The sequence below is a fragment of the Choloepus didactylus genome, chromosome 18 (assembly GCF_015220235.1).
Source record: "Choloepus didactylus isolate mChoDid1 chromosome 18, mChoDid1.pri, whole genome shotgun sequence".
NCBI classification, from domain to species: Eukaryota; Metazoa; Chordata; class Mammalia; order Pilosa; family Megalonychidae; genus Choloepus; species Choloepus didactylus.
In genome coordinates, this window is record NC_051324.1 from 59,424,541 (window position 1) to 59,447,654 (window position 23,114).

Consider the following 23,114-nt stretch of genomic DNA (forward strand, 5'->3'; position numbering starts at 1 on the left):
TTCTAGCAGTTGTTACAGAGTTTTGATATTACTGGTTTGTCTTTATTGTGATACTACCCTTGCTCCTAGCATCCCTTCTCATAGTGTTGTTCTACAGGGCAGGTCCTTTATTCCAGGACTGTGAGCTTCCCAAATAATTTTATGGGTCATGTTTTGGCCATACTTTGGCAATTGCTAGACTTGTTCTTCCTAACACTAGAATGTAGAGATCCTGCATTTAGCACGACCTGAAATTTCCTCCTCAAAGCCTGGCATTGTAAAAAGAAAAATGTTGTTTTTTTTTTTTTTTTTTTTTTTTTTTTTACAGTTTTTTATCTTTTGAAGACTTAAATTACATCATATTTTACTCTGGACTTAGCTTAAATAGGTTATTGATTTTCCTGCCCAGATGTGGACAAAGTAAATTCAATGGAAATAATTGTTATCCCCCTTGGAATTATACTTTAACGCAAATATGTGTGTGAACCTCACTATACAAAATTTATTTTCATTACTTACACATGAGTTTTATAAATTAACAGTGGATTTTAGGCTAGGTTAAAAGATTAACTAATGTTCTGTCTAACCCAGGGAAACTTGCCACCTTGTTTGAGACTACTGGAAAGTTTTTTTCGGGGGAGGACGTGTGAAGAGAAGAGGTGGAATTGGTTACTGAAGATTCTTAAGTAGATGCAGGTTAAGACAAAAGAAGCCATGTCCCACTTGGGAATCAGGAACCAACTGCTTACCTTAGCAGACAGTTGAAAACTCTTAAGTGGTGAAAATTGGAGACTTTGTAAGGCCTTCTCAAAAAGCGCTTAGCGCTTCGAGTAATTGGGTTTCATTATTGGAAAAGAAAGTGAGTTTACTTCCTCAGTTTGAAGGACAGTATGTTAGAGAAATGGAAAGCTTTTGCATATTGTTATTTTTAGAAACTAATCAGACATCCTGTGAGCAGTGTCATACAGGTATCTAAGAGGGTTTTCTGAATCTTTGGGATAATTGGTGGAGAACTGGATTTTTATCAGATGCTAAATGCTCAGAGTTTTGTTTGGCTTTTCACAGGTTCATCGGAATAGCACAATTCGCTCTGGCTGTGATGTGAATCCCTCCTGTGCACTGTGTGGTTCAGGCAATAACACCACCATGCCTCCTGAAATCCACTATGAAGCCCCTCTGTTGGAACGTCTTTCCCAATTGGACTCTTGTATTCACCCAGTTCTAGCATTTCCAGATGGTAAGAAAGCCCACAGAATACAAAGTCTGGATAATGAAATTTAAATGGTTCCAGGTAAAAAAAAAAATAAAAAGTGAGCCAAGAACCTGGTGCAACCCAGGTGCTCTCAAGGTATAACTTTCTATTGAAGCCTCCTCTTAGAATTTTGCAAATAGGGTGCAGTAGATCCACTACACCACAATATGCCACTAAAAGATTGCAACTTGCTGAGAGATTGTTCCTTAACCCTTCAGGTGGCTAGGAGCTGCTTGGGTCATTTGCCTACAGCCATAAGCAACCTGATCCATTTACTCCAGTATATCTTTTAAAATGTATCATCTGTGTGTGCCATAATGTAAAATAGAATGGGCACCGTGTTTCTGGGGTCCACGTTCTCCTGGGATTACATGACAGCTTTCAGGGAATACATAAGCATGGGTCGTCAGTGTTAGCATGCTGTTTTTGTACAAAAAGTCAGTCTGCCTGATAAGCCTGTGTCTGCCAGTTTTCCTTCCCCACTTAACCTTTTCACAGTCACTCTTTTCACACGTAACAAGAAAAAGGAATTATTCTTACCCAAATTGTAAAAGTTCGTGGCTTCTAAAGGAGAGTCCTCTGGAATTAAGTGAAAAAACAACCTTGAATAACAAAAGTGAAGATGAAGGTACCTTTTATTGTTTAGACTATGACATTTTCAAGGTTCTATGCCTTGTCTGTCTTAGAGTAACTAAGAGAATTAATAATTGAAGTCACACTTTATTCTGACTGAAGTCTGATTGGCTGATTAAATGACAGCTTTTTCCTTAAGTTAATTTAAATTTGCCTCCTATGCCCAGGTTTTGATATATTTTTAAAAGATATATGCACATCATTTAGTATTTTGGAAAATATAAGCTTTACAGCCATCTGAATTTATGATTTAAAAAATTACATTTTAAGTGAGGTGCATGAGCACAAAAAATGTTTTGAAATTAAAGGGCCAGCTGATAAATATTTTAGGCTTTGTAGGCCACACTGTCAACTCAGCTCTGCCATTATAGCACAAAAGCAGTTGTAAGCAATATGAAGATGAATGAGCATGGTGATATTCTAGTAAAACTTTAGCTACAAAAACAGGAATTGCCAACCCCTGTCCTAGGGAATCCCTTCTTGTAATTCACATTCAATGTTACCAAACATTGAATGACTTCAGTTGCCTCTAAATCTGTAGTTTGTTTCGAAAACCCCCTTTGACTGCGAAAAAAAAAGGGCATGCTGTAGTACATAGTAAGCCTGCCACCACATGGCTTCTAGAAAGAGTAGAAAAACTTAGAAAATCTGGAGCATATGGATAGCAAGTTAGGGGTTTAGGTAAGAAGTGGTGGAGCAGTAAATAAACTTTATAATGAGTGGAAAACACTAGCACATTTTCCTTTGTGGTATAGATTCCAAAGTCTGATTATTACCTTGCCATTTGAATTATAGCCCACATAACTTCAGTTGTTATTTGTGTAGCATTTTACAGTTTACAAAGCACTTTTCTCATACTTATCCCATTTGCCACTCAATAATCTTGTAAGGTTGTTATTTCAGTTTTACAACTCAAGAATCAGGCTTAAAGAGATTGTGGCTTATGTAAAGCTAAATGGCTAATGAATGTGAATGGCTCTAGATTCAAACCTAGGTTGTCTGATGCTTGTCGTTCCTTTCACTATATTCCATGTTCATTCCTGACCAGGTTATTAAGAGAAATCAGAATTCCACTCATTTTAGGACTCTGGCTACAGACAGAGCCACCAGGAAGACCTGGTGAGATAGGTTACTATCTCAGGATTACAGTGTCAAATTGTAAAGTCTAGTATTTGAAGAAAGGCAAGAAAGAATCCTTAAACCTATAGTTGAATTCTGTTAAGACCTGCTTCTTGTTTTATGTCAGCTGACAAACTGATCATTCCTTTGTTGCCAGTATTACCATGTATGGTTGTGGATAGTTTCCCCCCATCAGATGTATTTGAATGACCACCTGCTTGGCATTTCTTAATCTCATCACTCTAGGTCTCTACCAGGAGGTTCCCTTTTCCCATTAACACTTACTGTCCTGCTGACTGAACCTAACCCTTCCCCACTCTGTCCCATTCTAAGCAACTATAGGTTGCAATTAGAGGGAAAGAAAGGAAAGATATGGAGCACCCCTTTCTCTGATCTTAAATCATTTTCATCTTCTTGCCTGCGTCTAAGAACTGTTTTTGTCCCTCCCTTTCCCATGCCCCCTGTTGTACACACGCACAGCTCCTAACCATGACACTAGGATTTGGTTGAAAGTTGGTCATTAAATTTACCTGACAAGACTGTAAATGAGAATTTCCATGTTCTACCATCCGAAGTAGGATCATCTGTGAATGAATTTGACTATGTATTAATTAGGTTTTTGTGGGGTAACCTGTAGACCTAATCACCATATCTAATATTGCTCCTACTGGATAATGTTGCTCTGATCCAAACAGTTGCCATGTTCACATGCAATTTGTTTGTAAATTAGAAGCTTCCTGGGGCTCCATGGATGCCCAGCTCCGGAGGGCACCATTCACATTATATTCTTTGTGAAAAGTGCCCCCTGAAGTTTTGAGAGTCCCTGTAATGTCATTGTGTAGAATGTTTCCTTTTCCAAGTAGTAGATAACGGTGAAGGCTAGCATCTCATCATCTGGAGCAGCCTTCTAGAACAGGGAATTTAAGATCTCAAATGCCTACAGTGACCAACCAAATGACTGACATGAGTGAAGAGAGCTCGGTGGGTACTGGAATGAACTAGAGAGTTGTGTCCAAATTTAAAGGGTTATTTGCTACTCAGGTTCTTGTTGATAGTAACTGTGCAGACCCAGTATTGCTAGATCTTCCATTTTTTTTCTTTAAGTAACTAATAATTAAAATACTATGTGGGCTAAACATTTTTGCCCCAGATTTGGCCTCTGGTCCACCCTTTAGCACCCTTCTATCTAGAAGATGTTTGAAGGTGGCAGGATTTCCAACTTTTCATTTTCAGGAAAAAGTTAAGTATGATTTTGTCTCATTCTTCTATTCTTGTGGATGGAAACATTTATACCAAATCCTGATATAAAAATGGTTGCAGTGAATTACTGATCTCTTTATTCATTGGGTGGGTGTTGCAGTTCAACCCTCTGCATTCAGAATTGTTTGAATGTGACATTTAGCTGTTCTCTGGTCCCATATGACACTCTTTTTTTTCTGCTTTTTAAAAATTTTATTGTAATAACATATGTAATAAAATTTGCCATTTAAACCATTTTTTAAGTGTACATTTCAGTGGCATTGTTTACATTCACAGTGTTGTACAACCATCACCATCATCCATCACCAAATTTTTTTCATCATCCCAAACAGAAATTCTGTACATTTTGTTTTATTATGTGTTTGTTTTTTAACTTGGAACTGGACTTTAGTGTAAGATTTCACGTTGGGAATAAGATACCAGCTTAAACTGGTTTGAATCAATAAACTAAACTTTTTGTTTTTCAAAATGATAAAGGGATCTTGGAGTTGAAACTGGTATTTTTTATAATTTAATTTTATTATTCTTACTCTTTTTTGGTTCTTCCCCTTGGTGCAGACAGTCTTTTTTTCCAGTGTTTCCTAACCACTTTGTGCAGTTTGTTAGGGTGAGAACCAGCTATAGCTCTTAATCCTAGAGTTCTGTCTCCCATCTTGACCACGCCTCAGCCACTTTCATAAATGCCGCTGGAAATTACAGACATTGAGGAAATGTTTCTCTAGAGGCCTAGCAGAGGAAGGTGGAGGGATTAAGGTGCAGTAACCCTTTAGTACTGCAAAGGAGGGCTTTTGTTTTCCTGTCACCTCACTTATTCAAGTCCAGTTGATCCTTACCTGGAAATGTAGGGGATGGATAACCTTAGGAGAAGAAAATGTTAACTTAGATTTGTAGGCGGAAAAGATAGGAGGGGTGGGGGGCTTAATAAGAGCACCACCTGCTGGCCGAGAAGATTTCTGCTGTTTTGAGAGAGCTTGCTGGGACAATTAGCTGCATATATCATGGTACTACAACTTCTCAAGAGGAGGACGAAGTGAACATACAAAACACTACAAGATAGTGTGCTTGAGAAAACAGTATAAAGGAATGAGCAAAACAGTCAAGTAAATCATGGAATGTCAGACCCTAGTGGGTCTGAAATCAAGATCTTTTCATTCACCTTACTCTTTGATTGAGGAAATAGTAATTTAAGATGACTTTAGTAATCAGTTCTGTTTTTCCTGTTATTTACCTGATCAAGAATCTGTACCCTCATTTCTGATAATAGCATTTTAACCCCATTGCTTGTGCAGGTTAGGAATGTGGCAAGTTCTTTAGCTGAATGGATCCCTCTTGTTTTCCATTTCATATCCCTTTCTTTTTCAAAGTTTTAACTATATGTAGATCCCAGGTGTTATTCCTTACTCAATTAGAGTATGAACTTAGACCAATAATTCTTAAGAGATCAGTTTTGTTCATTGGCTGGGAGATGTAACTGGGTTCCTGTTCACTCTAATTTGAAAATAGTTAAAAGAAAACATAGCAAACTTCTAGCAAAGTCTATTAGCAGCCTGAGCTCCTTAAATAGTTGGTTGTTATCTCTAATTGCTTATTTAGAGGGTTTAAAGGGGAAGTTGCTTTTGATTCTGCTTAATACCTCAACTCCAGGGTGCAGGTGATGTTCTGCAGTTGTGCCAACTGCATTGTGGGGGGGGTTGTAAGTAGCAAGGTTTTAGTTGAAGAGTCATTGATTCAACATGTTAGAGTTGAGAGGCTCATAGCAGTTATCTAGTCTAGCAGTAATAAATAGATTTCCAGGACTGATCCGGTCCTTCTTATTTCTAGTTCATTGCTATTCCCACTATAGCCAAATCTCTCATAACCCTATCTCCTTTTTTCCCTGGCTTGATTTTCAGATTTGGAGAGCAGAGACTGGGAAAGTAAAAGTAAAAAAAAAATTAAATCCCCATGCCTTTAGAGTCCCATTACATATATACTCAGCCTTTGCCAAGTAGGAGCAACTCTTGTGCTAACAAAGGAGAATCTTGGGATACAAAGAAAATGTTCATGTTTATTCCTCTCTCCTCCCCTTTCTTCAGTTTTCTCTCAACATTCCAGCTTAGCCTTGCTTTCAGATTATTCTACAGGGCCGAGTGCCTCTGGACAATGCTTTATTTCCTGTACTCCCTTTTCTCTAACCCCTCTGAATTAGAGCAAAGGATTTTTACCATCAATTCCTGATTGTGGATTAACAGGACACCTTTTTGCTTGTTTATTTAATAATATTTGACATATTTATTTTAAGTGTTGTGATAGGCCAAATTTGTTATTCAGTGTGGGAAAGAATGATTATGGAAAAAAATTTTCAGAAGATGAGTGTATCCTCACTACTGTATCACAACACTTAGACATGTAGCAAATGTTTGTTAGTCATTGAAACTGTTCTCCTAACTTGTTTCACACCCTTAAAGGCCAGTGGTCTCTTTTCAGAGAGAACTGGAAGATAATGTCTGTGGTACTGAGGGTGCTTACTTATCATGGAAAGTCACCCCTGAAGATGGGGACTATTTGTTCACTCAGTGATACATACATTCCAGTCCTGAAAAACCTACTAGCATGTCATGAATCCCTGGCCTGTACTAGGGGAAAGAGTGGTTATTATTTTACACTTCAGCACTCCTTTGAAAAGTATCCTGTATTTTCCATTTTCTTGGGGAATAATTTGAGATGCTTCAGACTCCACTTCAGGATCAAGCTTCTCCATCCTCCACACCAGAGAGTATTTAATGCTGTAATGGCTAAGTGTGGACTTCACAGTTGTACAAATCTGGATTTGAATGTTGACTGTAACTTATTAAACTGTGTAACCTTGGACAGTTAATTCACTTCTGTTTCCTATCTTTAAAATGAGGGTAAAGATGCTAACATCGTGGAATTTTTGTGAAGATTAAGCACTACATGCTTGATACTAGACACAGACAAGGCCTCACATATCATACTAAGTTCAGTAAATGTTAATTTATTCTTCTCCTCCCTCGCCCCCACCCCCAGCTCAGACTGAGCAGATCTGCTACCTTCCCTGGAAGCCAAAATCCCAGGAAAATTCAGAAAATACATTAAATAGAAAAATCTGTAGTCATTGTGGAAAAGAAGGAGGCATGCTATCATAGACTAGAATTTGGAGTTATTTTTGAAAGGTAGAAAGCAGAAAGAATGACTGGAGAAATTAAACTAAAAAAAATATAACCAGAGACATGCAGGAGTAAACTGTGGAGTAGGAGCTATTTAGGAGGAGGTTCTTTAACCAAAATTAAGGGGCACAGAGTAGGGATGGGACTTGGACATTTGTGTGGGTGATAAATTTGGACTTATTTTGGAATAGCTAGGTTGAATTTTGTCTCCCATCTCTCTTAACCAGCAGTGTGTCTGCTTCTACCAAGCTGTGGTGGTTGATTCTTCATTAAGGCAGTGGGTATGGCCTCTGGGACTGGTTATTGATTTCCAGGAGGAACTTAGAGGTGAAGGAAAATGTGCTTGACTTCAGATTAAAAGGATCCTGGAATGCTTTGCAGAACCCTGAAAAAAGACCCACATCTTTATCCATGGTGGTAAAATTTCAGAATATTGAGGATAAAAGGAAAATCTAATAGCTTCAGATCACTTCTAGAGTATATCGCCTAGCCAGAGTAATAGAACAAGAAGTATAAAGAAAGACATGTATTAGAAGTAAAAAATTGTTTGTAGATGACATGATTGTGTATGTAGAAAATCCTACAGAGTCAACAACAAAGTTATTATATAGCTAATGAATTTAGTAAGATGACAGGATAAAAGGTAAATATACAAAAACCTATTGTTTTTCTGTGTACTAGTAATGAATAATTAGAAGTTGAAATTTTAAATACTGTTACCATTTGTAGTGGCATCAAAAAACATGAAATACTTAGGAATAAATTTAGCAAAATATATGTAGGATCTGTACAGTGAAAACAACCAAACATTGCTGATAAAGAAAACCTAAATAAATGAAGAGACATATACCATATTCATGGATTGAAAGACTCAGTATTGTTAAGATGGCAGTTCTCCCCAAATTGATCTGTAGATTCAGTTTAATACCACAACAGTTGTTTTGGTGGTTTCATTGGCTTTCTCTTAGCTCCAAATGTCTCTGGGCATTTGTCTCTTAGCTTCTCTGGGGCAAACTCTGGATTTCATTTCTTAGCTTCTCTTCTGGTTCTGGTTTCAGTGGCTGTCTCCAGATGTCTCTCTGTGCTCTCTGAGTTTCATCTGCCTTTTACACACTCATAAAGAACTCTACCAAGGGGATTAAGACCCTTATAGGTTACATCTCCATGGAAACAATCAAAAGGTCCCACCCATAATAGGTCTGCCCCCACAAGAATGAATTAAAAGAACGTGACTTTTCTGGGGTCCATAACAGTTCCAAACCAGAACAGATGTGTATCAGTCTTTCAAACCAATAAAGTCAACAAACTTAGTGGAATACATGATACAAAAGAAACTTCCTCAGTCTAACAAAAGGTCTTTTGGATATATATTTTTTTCTAACTTGAAAATAAAGGTACCGTGACTTTGTAAAGATCATATAAATAGGTCTTCAAATGACAGTGGTGGCTTGTCCTGCTGGGTCATCAGTCCACTGGGCAAATATGAGAGGGGTGTAATAGAGGTGTTGGCCACTATAGAGTCAGAGTTGCAGTTGAACAGACCTCATTTCATAGGAGAGCAACCTAGAGGCCAGGTGTCTGGACTAATCTGCAGTGTTGTTTTGTGTTTCTTGCAGATGTTCCCACAAGCCTGCACTTCCAGAGCATGCTGAAATCTCAGTGGCAGAATAAGCCTTTTGACAAAATCAAACCTCCCAAAAAGTTTTCACTTAAGCACAGGGCACCCATGCCAGGCAGTCTGCCAGATCCAACTCGTAAAGACAGGCACAAGTTGGTCAACTCCTTTCTAACAACAGCCAGTAAGTTTCAGGGGACCAGAGAGTCCTCCAGTTATTTTTCTATTCCTTTTGTATTCTTAGGCTATTGGTTTGCTATGGCAGTTATGTCAGAGTTGGGAAAGGCAATTGACTGATAGAAATTCAGCTCACAGTCTGCTTCTCCTGCCTGTCTTGGATGCTCTCAAATGGGCTTTGTCAATCCTAGACAACGTGGATCTTGGGGAAAGATGTGAAATGCTTAGATGAACAGCCAACAGGCAGGACGTTGGTCCATCTCTTGGCAGGCTGTCTTCTGTGGACTGGTGTGATATTTCCTTGGTTGAAGGCTACATGGGCTCCCTAACCCATCCTGGCCATTGTGCTGTTTATTCAAAGCTTCATTCCCAGAGGATTGTTCTGTTGCCCTGGGTGTGTAGTTGGCTTAGAGAGAACTCAAGAACTCAGAACTCAGATAAGAAAAGATTTGAGAGAAGATATTTCACAGCTCTTTTTCTGTTCCCCTCTTCAGAGCTGTCCCATCACCAAACCCGGCCTGACAGGACCCACAGACAGCACTTAGACGATGTGGGGGCACTGCCCATGGTGGAGCGAGGGACAGCGCCCAAAGCAGAGCGCTTGCTCAACCCACCGCCACCTGTGCATGACCCAAACCACAGCAAAATGAGATTGCGAGACCATTCATCTGAGAGAAGTGAAGGTAGGGCCAGGCCCGGCAACTCTACCTGCATTTGCACCAGTTCAGGGATTTCTGGGGCAGCCTGCGCTTCTCTTAATTGCCCCCAGCTTTGTCCTTCACTTTCTAGGAAGGCAGAGTGAGGGGACCCTACTGCTTCTAAATGCAGGTTACTTCTTACTGCTGTAGCAACCTCTGCCCAGCCCCCTACTTCCCATCAATCAGTCTGCTTTACCTTTTTATCCTCTAGGCTTAGAAAGCATTTTTACCTTTAGTGTGTGTTGCCAGCATTCCTAGCTTGTGCCAGAAGTAGAAAAGGTTCATAAGGAACCATGTATTCTTCTCTTTTTATGTTGAATTCTGCAGTGTTGAAGCACCACACAGACATGAGCAGTTCGAACTATTTGGCGGCCACCCACCATCCACCACACAGTCCCTTGGTGCGACAGCTCTCCACCTCATCAGAGACCTCTGCACCTACCAGTTCTAGTTCACAGGTTACAGCCAGCACATCCGTAAGTACCTGAGGAGAGTTAGCTGGATATCCCCTCTGCAGGGGTCATTCTGGTGGCTCTGGAGGACAATGTAGAGAGTGAGCTCTGAGGCCCAGGGCACTTACGGAAGCTCAGCTCTTCATGATATAAATGCAATTATTTTTATGTCAAAGTGGTGATGCTGGGGCTTACGCTGTTTTCCTTGAATTGTTTCTTCATAATAGAGATTATCTATGGCGAGCCATCCCTACAAAGCTTGATGGAGAAACAAACCCTTAAGGTGTTCTATGGCTTTTCAAGATTTGTGGGACTAAATTTCACACAGGACTCAACAATACCATGGCCCTAACTCTGTTGGTCCAAAAAGTAAACATGAAAGGAGGGTTAAAGGAGAGATCTCTGGGCATTGGGGGGAGCAGGTCAGAGACAACATTTGATTTCCTTGCTTTTACTCCACTAGCAAGTGGAGCTGGCATTCTGAGAATAAACACTGAGTGTTAGGGTGCCTGGAAGGGAGAAGGCAAAGCCCATGGTTTTTAGGTGTACAGAGCAAATTGCAGATTGAACAGGCCACCCAAACAGTACCTACATCATGGTAGGCCGTTTGACAACCCCCTCTTCCAGAATGCTGTTTGCAGTCATTCCATTCACACCTTCCTGTTAATTTCATTTTAATGTTGTAAACCCTCAAGGTGTGTCTCCTTGAACACATATGTCTACAACTGCTTTGCGCCACTAAAGCATCCTATATATAATAAAGTAAAACTAAACTGCTGCAGCTGTTGTTTATTGAGCACTTACTGTGTGCCAGTGCTAAATGCTTGACATTGAATCCTGTAACACCATTTGAGGATTCCCGTTTTTGTAGGCAGGGAAACTGAGTCTTTCCAAAGTTAAAGAAACTAAGTAAGGTGGGGCAACTTGTGAGTATTACAATTGTGGTTCAAACCAGGCTGACAAGGTCTTTTGCCATTACGCTGTACGATATAAGCCTGGGATTGGGGCATTATCGAGGAGATTTATGCCGTAGCTTCGATAGCCCTTTCAGAGATTGGGTCAAGGAACTTCTAAGCCCACAAAATGGGCTCACTAGGCTCCTAGAATCAGGTTGGAATCCACATTGCTCTCTGCTCTTAAAAAATCAGGCCGTCTTTTCCAAATGGCCTCCTTGCCGCCACTGCTGCCCCCCCCCGCCCCGCCGTCACTTCCCACACAAATTTTGTCTAAATGTGTTTGTAGTGTCCATGACACATTGAGTTATCTACCAGCAAAGGGTCCCAGATAATCAGAAGATATAAAAGAAATTCTAATTCTGATAGAAAATCTGAACTTGGAGATCCAAGACTTGGTGAGTCCCTCCAGTACTTTTCTCACCTGCCAGCGCGCCTTTGTCTGGAGAATGTTATCTTAGGCCTGGATTATTTGAATTTTTACTTATATTTATTGAGTACAAATTTTGCCTGTAGCACTGTGCTGATACTTAAGACTTTCATTACCAATTTCTTCAAAGAATTGGGATGTATTTAATAGTAAGAAGAGTGACAGGCCAGATTTCCTGAAATCAAGAAGGGAAGTTTAGAGAAAACAAAAGAAAACTGGGTGGCGAGAAGATGATTTGTAGTAGTGCTTCACAAAACCTAGTGACTGCATCAGAATCACCTGAGCAACCTTAAAAATATATATATCCCTGAAGATTCTGATTTCTAGTCAGATCCCAGAACCTTTTTTTTTTTAAAAAAAAAAAAACAATCTCAGTATACTTCTGATGTACCACCAGGTTTGGGCACAAATTTCCTTTCTCATCGCCTGCTGTCCACCTCTGGTTCTAAAGAGGAAAGACTTGTTAATTAGGCCAAATAAGTACCTGGTGGAGTGGAGTATCTAGATGGAGCTTATCAAACAGTCCCACCACCCACTCTAGTCTCTCCCTTGATTGAAGGTATATAACAGGCCCAAAAAGATGCAAGGAAAATATTTTGGGAAAGTATACTTGCTTCTTCTTCCAACACTGTTTTTCTCATGGTTTACCAAGCTATAGGGAAGGCTCTCTCTCTTGAAACTTCCTTAAGGTACTCTTCTTATAGTGGGATGGATCATTTCTGTCCAACTGCAGCAGAGATGTCGCAGTGGCAGAAGACTTTGGGAATGAAGTCATTAGTTCTCAGCTGCAGAACTCAACCAGGCAGATTTGCAAAACTCTGCTCAACCATTTTGGTTAACCAATTTGCCAAATGTGTGAGATGAATGACAGTCTGTTATTTGACAGAGAAGGAAATTGAGGTGAAAAAGACATTGTGATCGCCTGAAATTATAGATGACAGCAGCTGAAATCTTGGCCCAGGAAGCACTGACTTTTAATATTCTCTGAGAATTTCCAGAGATGATGGGATGAATAAATCATATATCACCCTCCAGGAACGTAGGGGAGTGGTTAGTTATACAGAACAATCTCTTTCTCATCTCTCTTCACCAACCCCTTTCCCATGGGCTGCCCTCACTTGATGGTGTGGGTTTGTGTGCAGCCAGCCCATTAGGTTTTTCAGCTGTGTGGTCACCATGGCAGCATGTTTGTCATCCCACTGTTTCCCTCTGGCCTCTCACAGCTCAGTTGCCAGTCTGTATTTCAGGGCATGGTATTTGCTATCTGGGCAGAAGCAGCTAATAGACTTTTTCTTCTAGCTAAAAGACCAAGCCCTTTGGCTCCCTGCTTTACTCCTTCCTTGGTCTCTCAGCAGCTATAGATGCCCACCTCTTCCTTTGATTTTGGGTCCTTGGAAGTTCTTATTTCCTGAGAACTTGATCTTTTCAACTAACCATAGAAGCAAATATCCTTTCTCCTGGGGTGTGAGCTATATAGCCAGGTTCTCTTATTCAGTTTCCCTCCATTTGTCTCCATTGATACAGCTAGAAAGTTCTCAGCTATCTTCCTAAGAATAATAGCCAATACTAGGTGCAGTCACATATGGGCCAAGCAGATAGAATATATAGGCTTAGATGAAGAGTTCAGCTCTTCGAGAAGGAGGTGCCTTCATGACAACCAAGGTTAGTTGATCTGTTGAGCTGGGCCTTTCCTTTGGGCATCATCTTTTAGAATAAGGTAACTCATCTTCTTAATCTGAAGGGTCACAACTAGGCTTAAACATTACTTTCAGAAGTCACTATAGGTCTAAATTATAGATAGGTAAAAAGGATTTTTAAAGGGATGGGGCTAACAGAGGTGTGTATAGTGGGGTAGGAACCCCAACATTGACAGAAGGCCCCTGATTACCACCCCTATAATGTTCAGCAAGTCTCTTCACAAGAACCTGTGAAGGGACAGATGGACAATGGGGCTTATGAACAGGGGTCACTCCTTGGGACCACCAAGTATTTGTTCTGAGGGCTTTGCTGTGGGAAAGCCACCTCTTGGGCATGAGCGGCTGCTGCAGCTACTGCACAGGCCCAACCGAAGGATCCAGACACCTCGTTATTGGCAATCCTGTTTTAAGTTTCAGGTGAAAATGATTTGATGTTTGTGGAACTGTGCCTACCTTTTAAATTTACCTTTGTCTTACAGCAGCCAGTAAGGAGAAGAAGGGGAGAGAGCTCATTCGATATTAATAACATTGTCATCCCAATGTCTGTTGCTGCAACAACCCGTGTAGAGAAGCTACAATACAAGGAAATCCTTACTCCCAGGTAGAAGCCTAGATAACACACTCCTCTCCCTATTCCTGTTACTGCCCTTTTTCCCTCCTCACTTCTCACTAGGCTTTAGACCCTAGCCTCAGTTCTGTCTTCTCTTTAAGAGAAAGTCTGACCTCATAGAAGTGAAATTATTTCTGTATATCCTTTCTCTCTTACTCCGTTACATAAGCGTACACTTAGACCAAAGATCACAGTCTGGCAGACCACAAGTGTCTACACAGTGTTCGTCTGCTGGTGCCAAGTAGTGGAAGTTCCCTTTAATTGGGTTCTTTGCTTGAGTTTGTCACAGTCGCCCAATTGATCACAGTCTCCCGGCCCCATTCCAAGCCTGCTTCTCCCATTTCTTGTCCATGTGGAGCTTTTTTTAGAGGCCTCCTGAGTTAAGGAGGCTGAGCTGTGATAGGGCAGAGCCTGCCCAACAGAGCAGTGTCATCCGCAAGGGCTCTCACATTGTACTTGCATGGACATATTCATTTATCCTGCCAGCCATCTCATGTTTGTCCTTTCTTGGTTTTACAGCTGGCGGGAGGTTGATCTTCAGTCTCTGAAGGGGAGTCCTGACGAGGAAAACGAGGAGGTAATGGCACAGTCTTTCTCAGAATAGCGCGCGCAGGCGCTCGCACACGTATCTCAAGCCTGTGGGTTTTCAGTGGCAAGCTTCTTGTTTTCCTGTCCTGAGGGAGAAGAGCGTAGTATGGGGTGGAGCTCGTCCTAGAATTGATACACCCACAGATGAACTCCTCTTTTTGGAGGAAGCACAAGATCATTGATGCTGCTCTTTTGTAGATCGAGGACCTATCCGATGCTGCGTTTGCCGCCCTGCATGCCAAATGTGAGGAGATGGAAAGGGCACGGTGGCTGTGGACCACAAGTATGCCACCACAGCGGCGAGGCAGCAGGTGATGGTGCAGGCCCGGGTGGATGGGGAGTTTGGGCCACACCTGTGTCCATGGAATTGCCACTGTCCCTCAGTTGCTCAAGATGTTCATCCACTGGCAAAGGCTGAGAAAAGTTCCTTGGTATTTGTCAGAACTAATAGGTGTATGAACGGTCATATGTCACTGTCTGGTTCTGACAAATTCCAGTGATCTCCTGAGCTCTAGGAGCAGGCTGTCTGTGGCATTTGGAGGTCAGTTGGATGTCATGATTTAGCCAGAGGGGCTTTGAAGGCCTCATCACAAGTTAAATCTCCTTTGGACCATGGAGTATGGTCTTGTCCTACTTGAAACAACTATCTTCTTGCACATGGACATCACTGCCCTGTCTCCATTTGTTGTTAACAGTGGCAGAAGTCCTCAGGATCATTCAGTAGAAGGCCTTGGGGCCTTGTTTTTGTTTTGTTGTTGTTTTTTTCTTTGATTATAGTTTTCAAAGTCTGGACTAGTTTCTCTTCCCCTGTGAATTCACTGAGCACTATGCCAGGCATTCATCCCCTGGCATTGTTTTCTCTTGGGATGATAAGGAATAAGCTGCTTTCTTTCTCTGCTTACCTAGTTCTTAAATGACATATTGTACATCTGCCCCTCCAGGCAGCAATGGAAGGAAGTGAAGAAATTTGCTAGGAAAGAGCTCTTGGTGTCAGTCTGCCTCAGTCTCTGATGGGATATTTTTCTCATGCCTTCTCCCCACCCCCAAAAAATAAACAGAAATTCCCTATTACCTGGGTGCTCAGATTTGCATTCCTTGGTGTACAGGTCTTACAGGTCATCAGACGGCCGGACAACACCCCAGCTGGGCAGTGCCAACCCCTCCACCCCCCAGCCTGCCTCCCCTGATGTCAGCAGTAGCCACTCTTTGTCAGAGTTCTCCCATGGTCAGTCCCCTAGGAGCCCCATTAGCCCGGAACTGCACTCGGCCCCCCTCACGCCTATGGCTCGGGACACTCTGCGACACCTAGTCAGTGAAGACACCCGCTGTTCCACGCCAGAGCTGGGGCTAGATGAACAGGTAAGGGTTGGTGGGGTCGGGGTGGGATTGGGAAGAGACAGCAACTACTGAAAATGGATCTTAATCTTACGGCTGCCTCTCCCCATTTAGAGGGGCCAAGGAGCTACACTTGAAATTGACTTTCTAAAGCTACCATGAGACTGGATTGTTCAAAGGGTGCCCACCTGCTGAGGGGTCTTCCCAGACTGCACCGAGAATTCCCAGAAAGTCTGGTTATGGGCTCCAGGCCACAGTTGTAGCAGGGCCTTGGAGGGAAGGAGGCAGACTGGGACTGGGTCCTCACCAAGGCATCTTGTCTCTGCCCACAGTCTGTCCAGCCATGGGAGCGACGTACCTTCCCCCTGGCATACAGTCCCCTGGCAGAGTGTGAGGACCAACTGGATGCACAGGAACGGGCAGCACGCTGTACTCGGCGCACCTCAGGCAGCAAGACTGGCCGAGAGACAGAGGTTGCACCCAGCTCGCCTCCCATTGTCCCCCTTAAGAGTCGGCATCTGACAGCAACAGTCACAGCTCAGCGCCCGTCTCACAGATGAGCAGGATATGAGAATCTAAACAGACTCACTAACTATTGGCATTAAAGCTTCAGAAATCTCTGCGTTTGATATTCAAACATCATATGCCGGAAATTTTCACAGTTTTTAGTGAATTTAAGGAATTTAGATCCTACTTGGGTTTTTCTTTTCTTGTTTTGATTTTTGTTTTGTTCTGGTTTTGGTTTCCATGTTTTCTTGTCACGCACCTGAGCACTTCTTCCAGTTGGCAAACAGAAGTTCAAGATAAGGCCTTGCTGACCTGATCCTGGCATATCTTCTGCACTGTTGAATCCCTGGGCTTACTGATGTTAGATGATCACCCACTCCCTCATGCCTGTGGGCAGAGGGAACAGAAAGCTCCAGCTCAGCGTTAACCACCTTAGGTTAAGGTGGGAGAGAACAGGGTGCTCTGGGCTCTTAGGCCCCTCCCCTCCTCCCGTCTGTGGCTTGGCTCAGCTCTGGCCCTCCTGGCTGGGTCTCCCTGGTCCTCTGTGCTGGAGCACCCCCTTGAGCACCTTTTTGCCATAACCACCAGGTGCTTTCACTGAGGTCTCAGCTGGCGGTATGGCTTACCCTTGATCTTGGAGAAGACTTATCTGAGGTCTCCTCTGCATTTGGTCATCTCTGTTTTGACTCCTTAATTGCAGTAACCTGGCTGCAGCTGCTCAGGTCCCCTTCCGGTCCCTCATGCCCTTCCCAGTCTTCTCCTCAGTGCCACACATACACACCAGTCCTTCCACTCAGAACACTTTTTACTATCTATCCTGGTCTATAAAGCTAGTTTCAGGACTACTTAACCTCTGTTCCCTCTCCCCTGAAAACTAGGGGGTTTGGAAAGTGAGCAGCCATCTCCCCTGTGTAATTTTCTGTTTTCACCAACTAATTGGCTTAGTCATGTTTCCTTCGCATCAGGTTCCTTGTCAGTATCCATTAGGTCCTTACTCCTACGACTCCCCTTGCCTGTGGAACGTTCTCTGGTCCTAGCTGTGGTTCCCGTCACTCCCCCTTTGTTAACCTTGTGCCTGTCTCATGTATAATCACATCACCAAAAACGGGGGGAGGGGTAAAGACTTTTTTTTTTTCTTTTGCCATTTTGTAATCGTATAAAAATAGTAGACAAACTGCTTAATGGTTAGGGTTTTTTCACAATTCTCAACGTTAGTGATTTTTTTTTTTTGTTCTGTTTGCAAGTTAAAGGGTTTGTCATTGTTTCTTTAAAAAACAATAATGCACCATATCCCTATGCATAAAGTGCTTCTTCTATTTATATGGTTGAAAATTCTGAATAACCCTTTTAGCATTGTAAAAAAGAAAAAAAGAAAAAAAAACTTGTATTTTGTAAATATTTTCTTTTCCTGCTTTGAGCTGTGTAATGGCAGCGAAATATGTAGCTGTCTTTGTTCTATAGAAATGCTTTTCTTCAGAGAAGCTGATCTTTGTTAATGTCTTGATTCTGTTCGCAAGGCACAGACTAGTGCTAAAAAAAAAAAAAACAAGGGAAAAAAAACATTTAAAAAATAATAAAAAAAAAGTTACAGAATGTTGTGTGCCAGGCCTTTCTTGACATACTGGACTGGGTGTGTGTGTGGCAACCAAGGACCCAGCCCTGCCAGAAGAGTTCTCTGGGGTCTTCTCACCTGCTCAGAACCTTGGAAAGTCTCATTCTGTCTTCTGAGCCTCTGGCAAGAGTAAGGCAGGGTCATCTGACTGTCACCAGAGAGAGGATATGGTTGTTTTCACTAGAATAGGGGGAGGTAAGGGTTCCAGGAAGATAAGAGGATCTGCCTAGATTTTTTTTTTTTTTTCTTTTGTTGAATGAAAGTAACTGACCCATCCCTTCTTGATGTTCCCTTCTCTAGTGAGGCCAGGAGTGTTACTACATTTTGTATCTATTCTAAATTGCTCTTTAATGGATACTTGACTTTTCACCATCAACCATTTCATAACCAGCACAGACTCTTCAAGGAGGCCCTAGTGCCTCTATGATTGGGGTCAGTTAGAATGTGTGTAGTTTGCATGGGGCCTGGGTTCATTACTCCTAGTACCTGAGATTGGAGCATCTTCTAAGGGGCCTATATGCTTGATTTTCTTTGTACAAGATGAATAAGAGGACAGGTCTGGTTCTCTCTTTACACTTCTCCTTTTCATGACAAACTGAAGCAACCAGTGAGGCTATGGGTCCTAGCTCTGAAGGCCATGTGTTCTGTGGTCATTTTCCTCTTTGGCTGGCCTGTTGCTTCTTAGGACCCTGTAGTTGCAGTTAACGCCAGCTCTCCTTAGCTTCTACCTGCAGTGGCTAAGCGCATTGGGAAGAGCTGAGAAAAGTAATGTTTTGAAACTGCATGAAAATCTAATGATTCAAGATCATGATTTTGACCTCCTTAAGCTAAAGAACAATAATATGATGGGTTACTGTTTTCGTTTTGTTTTCTTTTGTGGCATTGCTAGAGAAACACTCTCTGCTATCCCTATCTTATTTTGACGGAAGCACACCCCAATTATATAATAAGGCTCCAAAGCAGAGAGGAAGGAATCTAGGCCATTCATTCAACTGATTGAACTAGTATTCTGCTTCAGCCCCAACCTCTAGGCTAATTTCCAGGGACAAAAGATCTCATGCACCCACCCCTGTCTCACCCAACCTGGATAGTCTCTTCTCCAGTTTGAATATACTGGCATCTGTTTTGCAAACAGCACTGTGATCTCAACCACAAGGCACTGACTTGTGAGTTAGACTAGGCTGGTTTGCCAGCACCAGAATGAGATAATCAACTGAAAATGAGCAAGTTTGAGAATTCTTTTCACCTTCAAGGTCCCAGAGAGCAAAGTCAGCTGATAAATTTTGATGTCCACATTTTAACAAGACAGTCGTTTCCTGTTCTGAGTTCTCTAAGGGTGGGAAGGGGTTCACAAATCGTACATCCTGTATTATTTTCTTGTCCCTGGAGTCCATAAATGGAGACATTGTTTAATCAGAGTAATAACTTTATTTCCAAATTCACTTTTACAGCAACAGAGTAAATCATTTGTTAAAACACACAATACACTATATGGACATTCACAGACAGGAAGCTAAACTAAGATGAGTTCATGTCCCTCCCCCCACCCACTCTCAAAATTACCAAAGAAATCATGGAACTTGCAAGTGCCAGAAATTGTCCTGCCCAACACTGCAAATTCACGGAACTAAGTCCGTTAGGAGGTGAAACTTTCTAGATCAGTGCCCAATGTAACCCTTTTCTCATGAAGCCACAGATCTGTAGATAGAACAAGCTGATGGTCTCCACCTCTGCCCTCATCCCCACCTCTTGGCTTCATTTGGATAACAGATAAAGGCGGGCGAAGGAAGAGATCTCTGCAGCTGCCACAAGTTTAGGCCACGAGCCTGGAGCAGATTGGAAGAGTGATGCTGAGGTGCCAAAGGCTTAGAGGAAAGATGCTAGGGTCTTTGGGAGGCATGATTGTGGGCCTGGGACCCAGCAAAAGGCCAGCATGCCAGTGGAACCAAATCTCTAGATCCAGCACAAGACTCACCTCCTGCTCCTGGCTGGGAAGGGGGTAGGGAACTGCATGGCTGCCTGCCGCATCATTGGAAAGCAAAATCCAAGGACATCGAGCCCAGTAACATCTCCCTTTCTAGCACATGGTAGTTGAAATCAGAAGAAAAGGGTTACAAGGCGGTTTAACTGCTGCACTCCAAGACTTCCCTTTGCCCATGTGAAGTATCTTCTTACAGGTTCCCTCCCTCCCCACCCACTCTCACCCCCCCACCCCCACCCCACCACCCCACAGCACAGAAAGCAATCGCAAACAAGATACAGAGGCTCACCATCGAAGTCGATTAAAATGGAACCTATTGATAAAGTGAATCCACAGCTTGAAGGAACCAGGCATATAGTATATCCTAGCCCACCCAAGGAACATTGACTCGAGGAGGGGGGAATAGGGGGTGGGGGGAGATTGTCCTCATCCTCATTTAAGGTCACAAGCCAGGATCCCTTTGCAAGCTATGTGATAGCACTGACCTGACAATCCTAAACCTTGAGCTTTAGGCTGACCCTGATCGCCCAGCCCCCATGAGGGAGATTCCAAGGCTCTCAGAATAAGGCCCTGGATACTGAAGAGGAGGGCACAGGAACTGCAGGAAGAGGAAGTGAGAAGCGGTGGGGAAAAAAAATGCAGCCAAATTCAGTGGCTACAATGAGGGAGCCCCATCTCTTAACAGCTACCAAATCTTTAAACCACATTTCCTTTCCCTTCCTCAGAATCCTTCGCTTCTGAGAGCAGCTGGGACTCAGAGGGCAGTGGGGAGCCTCACAATGGAAAGTTTGGGGCCCAGATGATTCCTTGCACCTAAAGCTCTGGCTGCAAATGAAGCCTCCAGCCCTGGGTCCGGGCCCTGGACTCAACACCCAGTCCCCCCTGGTTGCCTTTAACTGCACCCAAGCCGAAGTAACAGCACTGGAACAGAGGCTGCTGACTTTTTTTAATAGTTGTTTTCTGCAAAGGCTGCTTCCTTCTGCCCAGAGCAGCAGATGGGGCCTGCACCAAGGTCAGCAGGCTGGCAGTGCTCCGGCCAAGGCTTTGGGGATGATGTCGCCTGACATGTACCTTTCCCTAGGGCGCCTGTAGGCTATGAGGGCTGGGCTACCTAGAGGCTCTTGGAGCTTTGGGGACTGTGGTTCTCCACCCAGCTGTTGGTGGGTTCATTTTTCTTGTAAAGCAGAGAATTGTTAAAATGCTCTCTCAGGGCTGCTGTGAGACCGCCAGGCTTTGACCAGAGAAGACCATCTTCATGCTGCAAACCAGGCCAGCCACAAGATGCACTGCTCCCAGAGAAAACCTGGTGGGGTGGGGGTGGGGTGGGGCAGGCATAGCTTTGGGCCTTCTCCACTGCCAAGGGCTCTCCTCAGAGGTCTGAATCTGGTCTCTGTTGGGTCCCCGATGCTGATGAAAACCCTTTAAAAACTGGGAAGCCACAGTAATGTAGATCCACAGGCCTCCTGGAGCCAAGTCCCAGCATGGAGGTGAGAGACATCCAAGACCCCCACGAGGATGGGTTAGAAAGCGCTTTAAAAACATTTCAAGACACATGCGTCCTTTTTTTTTTCCTTGTCATTAGCATAGTCACTCTGGTGAATCCAAGCATAAACAGACACATCCAACTACAATGCCACAGATGGGGAAGGAGGGGCAACATCTATGTATATGTTCAGCTGCTCCAGCAGGACAGACAGCGTTGCTTCCAGCTGGGACTTGGAGGGAAGAACCATTTCCGAGAGGCATGTTCCCTTTTTGGGGGTGTGGAGGCTGATTCTATATGTGCACTTGGGGTTGAGCAGCAGCTGGGCCCTCTGGGAGGCTGGCAGTCAGGAGGCTCCAAGATACAAGCTGAGGTGGCTGTGGGGAGCAGAGAGGGTGTGGCCCTGTCCCGGAGGTCTGGTCTGCCCATCGTGGTGCCCTGTCTGGCAGCCAGGACACCCATCCTCCCACTGCCAGCTCAAAACAGGAACAGGACCAGGCCTTCTGGGAAGAAAGGGCTCGCCAAGTCAACAAAGCAAAACGTCCAGGGCCGTTGTCGAGCCCAACCCTGGTTCACACCACCACGGTGCTCAGCCTTCTGTGATGGGAGATGTGGGCAGGGGACAGAATAAGGTCATGAGATTTGCTGCAAGAGACACACCAATTGCATGAGTGTAACTTAGGAGCGAGAGGCTGAGATGCAACCCTTGTGCCTGGACTTTCCCTTTCCTTGATTTCGCCCCTTGGAGTAGGAGCGCCCCTGCACCCAACCAATGACCATTGCCGAGAAGGGGTGGTGGTGAGGCTGGGAACTTGGAACAGCGTGATAGAATGAGGGGTACAGACAGCATACCCCTGTACACAGCAGACACACGGGCTCGGAGGGGCAGACAGGCGGCTGTAGTGGCTGTGGGCCGGCCGGGAGGCTCGGGGCTCTACCTCCCAGACCCTTGCACACTCCAGAGATGCCGGAGCCCCAGGCTTGGGAACAGGCGGGTGTCCCCTGAGAGGCACAAGTCCTTACAAAGAGAACTGGTTGGCCCGAAAGTCCTAGAGCTGTGAGGTGGCCAAAATCGTGGCTGCAGTTCCAACCATCAGAACTCAATCAAAGGGCTTCCGTGGGCCGGAGGGGAGCCCCTCAGCTCAGGGAGGGAGAAAGAAGCCAGCCGCTCCCAGGACATCGAGGTCAGTCTCCGAGGGAAGAGTCCCCACGGTGCCACCCTCCTGCCAACCTTCCTTCCCCTCCTGCCCACTGTCCCTTTACAACATGGGAGAGACTGGAGCCCTTCTCCCACAGGCCGCCCCCCAGAGAGTGGCACACCAACCCGCAGCAGACCCCGGCCCAGCCAGAACAGGAGGCCACGCAATCTGCATGGGCAGCACTGCGGGTGGCCTCGGCAAAGGCTGCTGCCCTTCCAGGGACACTAGGCGGGGGGCAGGGTCCCTCTCCTGGTCTTCTCTCTCTCTTTCTCTCTTTCTCTCCCCCTCCTTCTCTTGCCTCCTCTTCCTCCCACTTGCTCCCCTCTCCCCCTCTCTCTCCCCTGCCTCACCCTCTCCCTGCCCCCCA

General features: G+C 43.9%; 1 protein-coding gene across 4 annotated transcripts in view; it reads left to right on the plus strand.

Moving 5' to 3' along the window:
* KANSL1 (KAT8 regulatory NSL complex subunit 1) overlaps positions 1-18,056 on the plus strand; it is a 243,673-nt gene extending 225,617 nt beyond the window's left edge. For 2 of the 4 annotated variants that reach the window (XM_037810006.1, XM_037810005.1), the window contains 9 exons: positions 1,045-1,216; positions 9,027-9,209; positions 9,697-9,885; positions 10,228-10,376; positions 13,912-14,033; positions 14,562-14,619; positions 14,829-14,941; positions 15,737-15,989; positions 16,298-18,056. In XM_037810006.1, coding sequence (XP_037665934.1) covers positions 1,045-1,216; positions 9,027-9,209; positions 9,697-9,885; positions 10,228-10,376; positions 13,912-14,033; positions 14,562-14,619; positions 14,829-14,941; positions 15,737-15,989; positions 16,298-16,525 — 1,467 coding nt within the window. In that variant the 3' untranslated portion in view covers positions 16,526-18,056. The remainder of the gene's footprint in view (positions 1-1,044; positions 1,217-9,026; positions 9,210-9,696; positions 9,886-10,227; positions 10,377-13,911; positions 14,034-14,561; positions 14,620-14,828; positions 14,942-15,736; positions 15,990-16,297) is intronic. The other 2 variants (XM_037810007.1, XM_037810008.1) reach the window with 2 other exon arrangements.
* Positions 18,057-23,114: the final 5,058 nt, after the last annotated feature.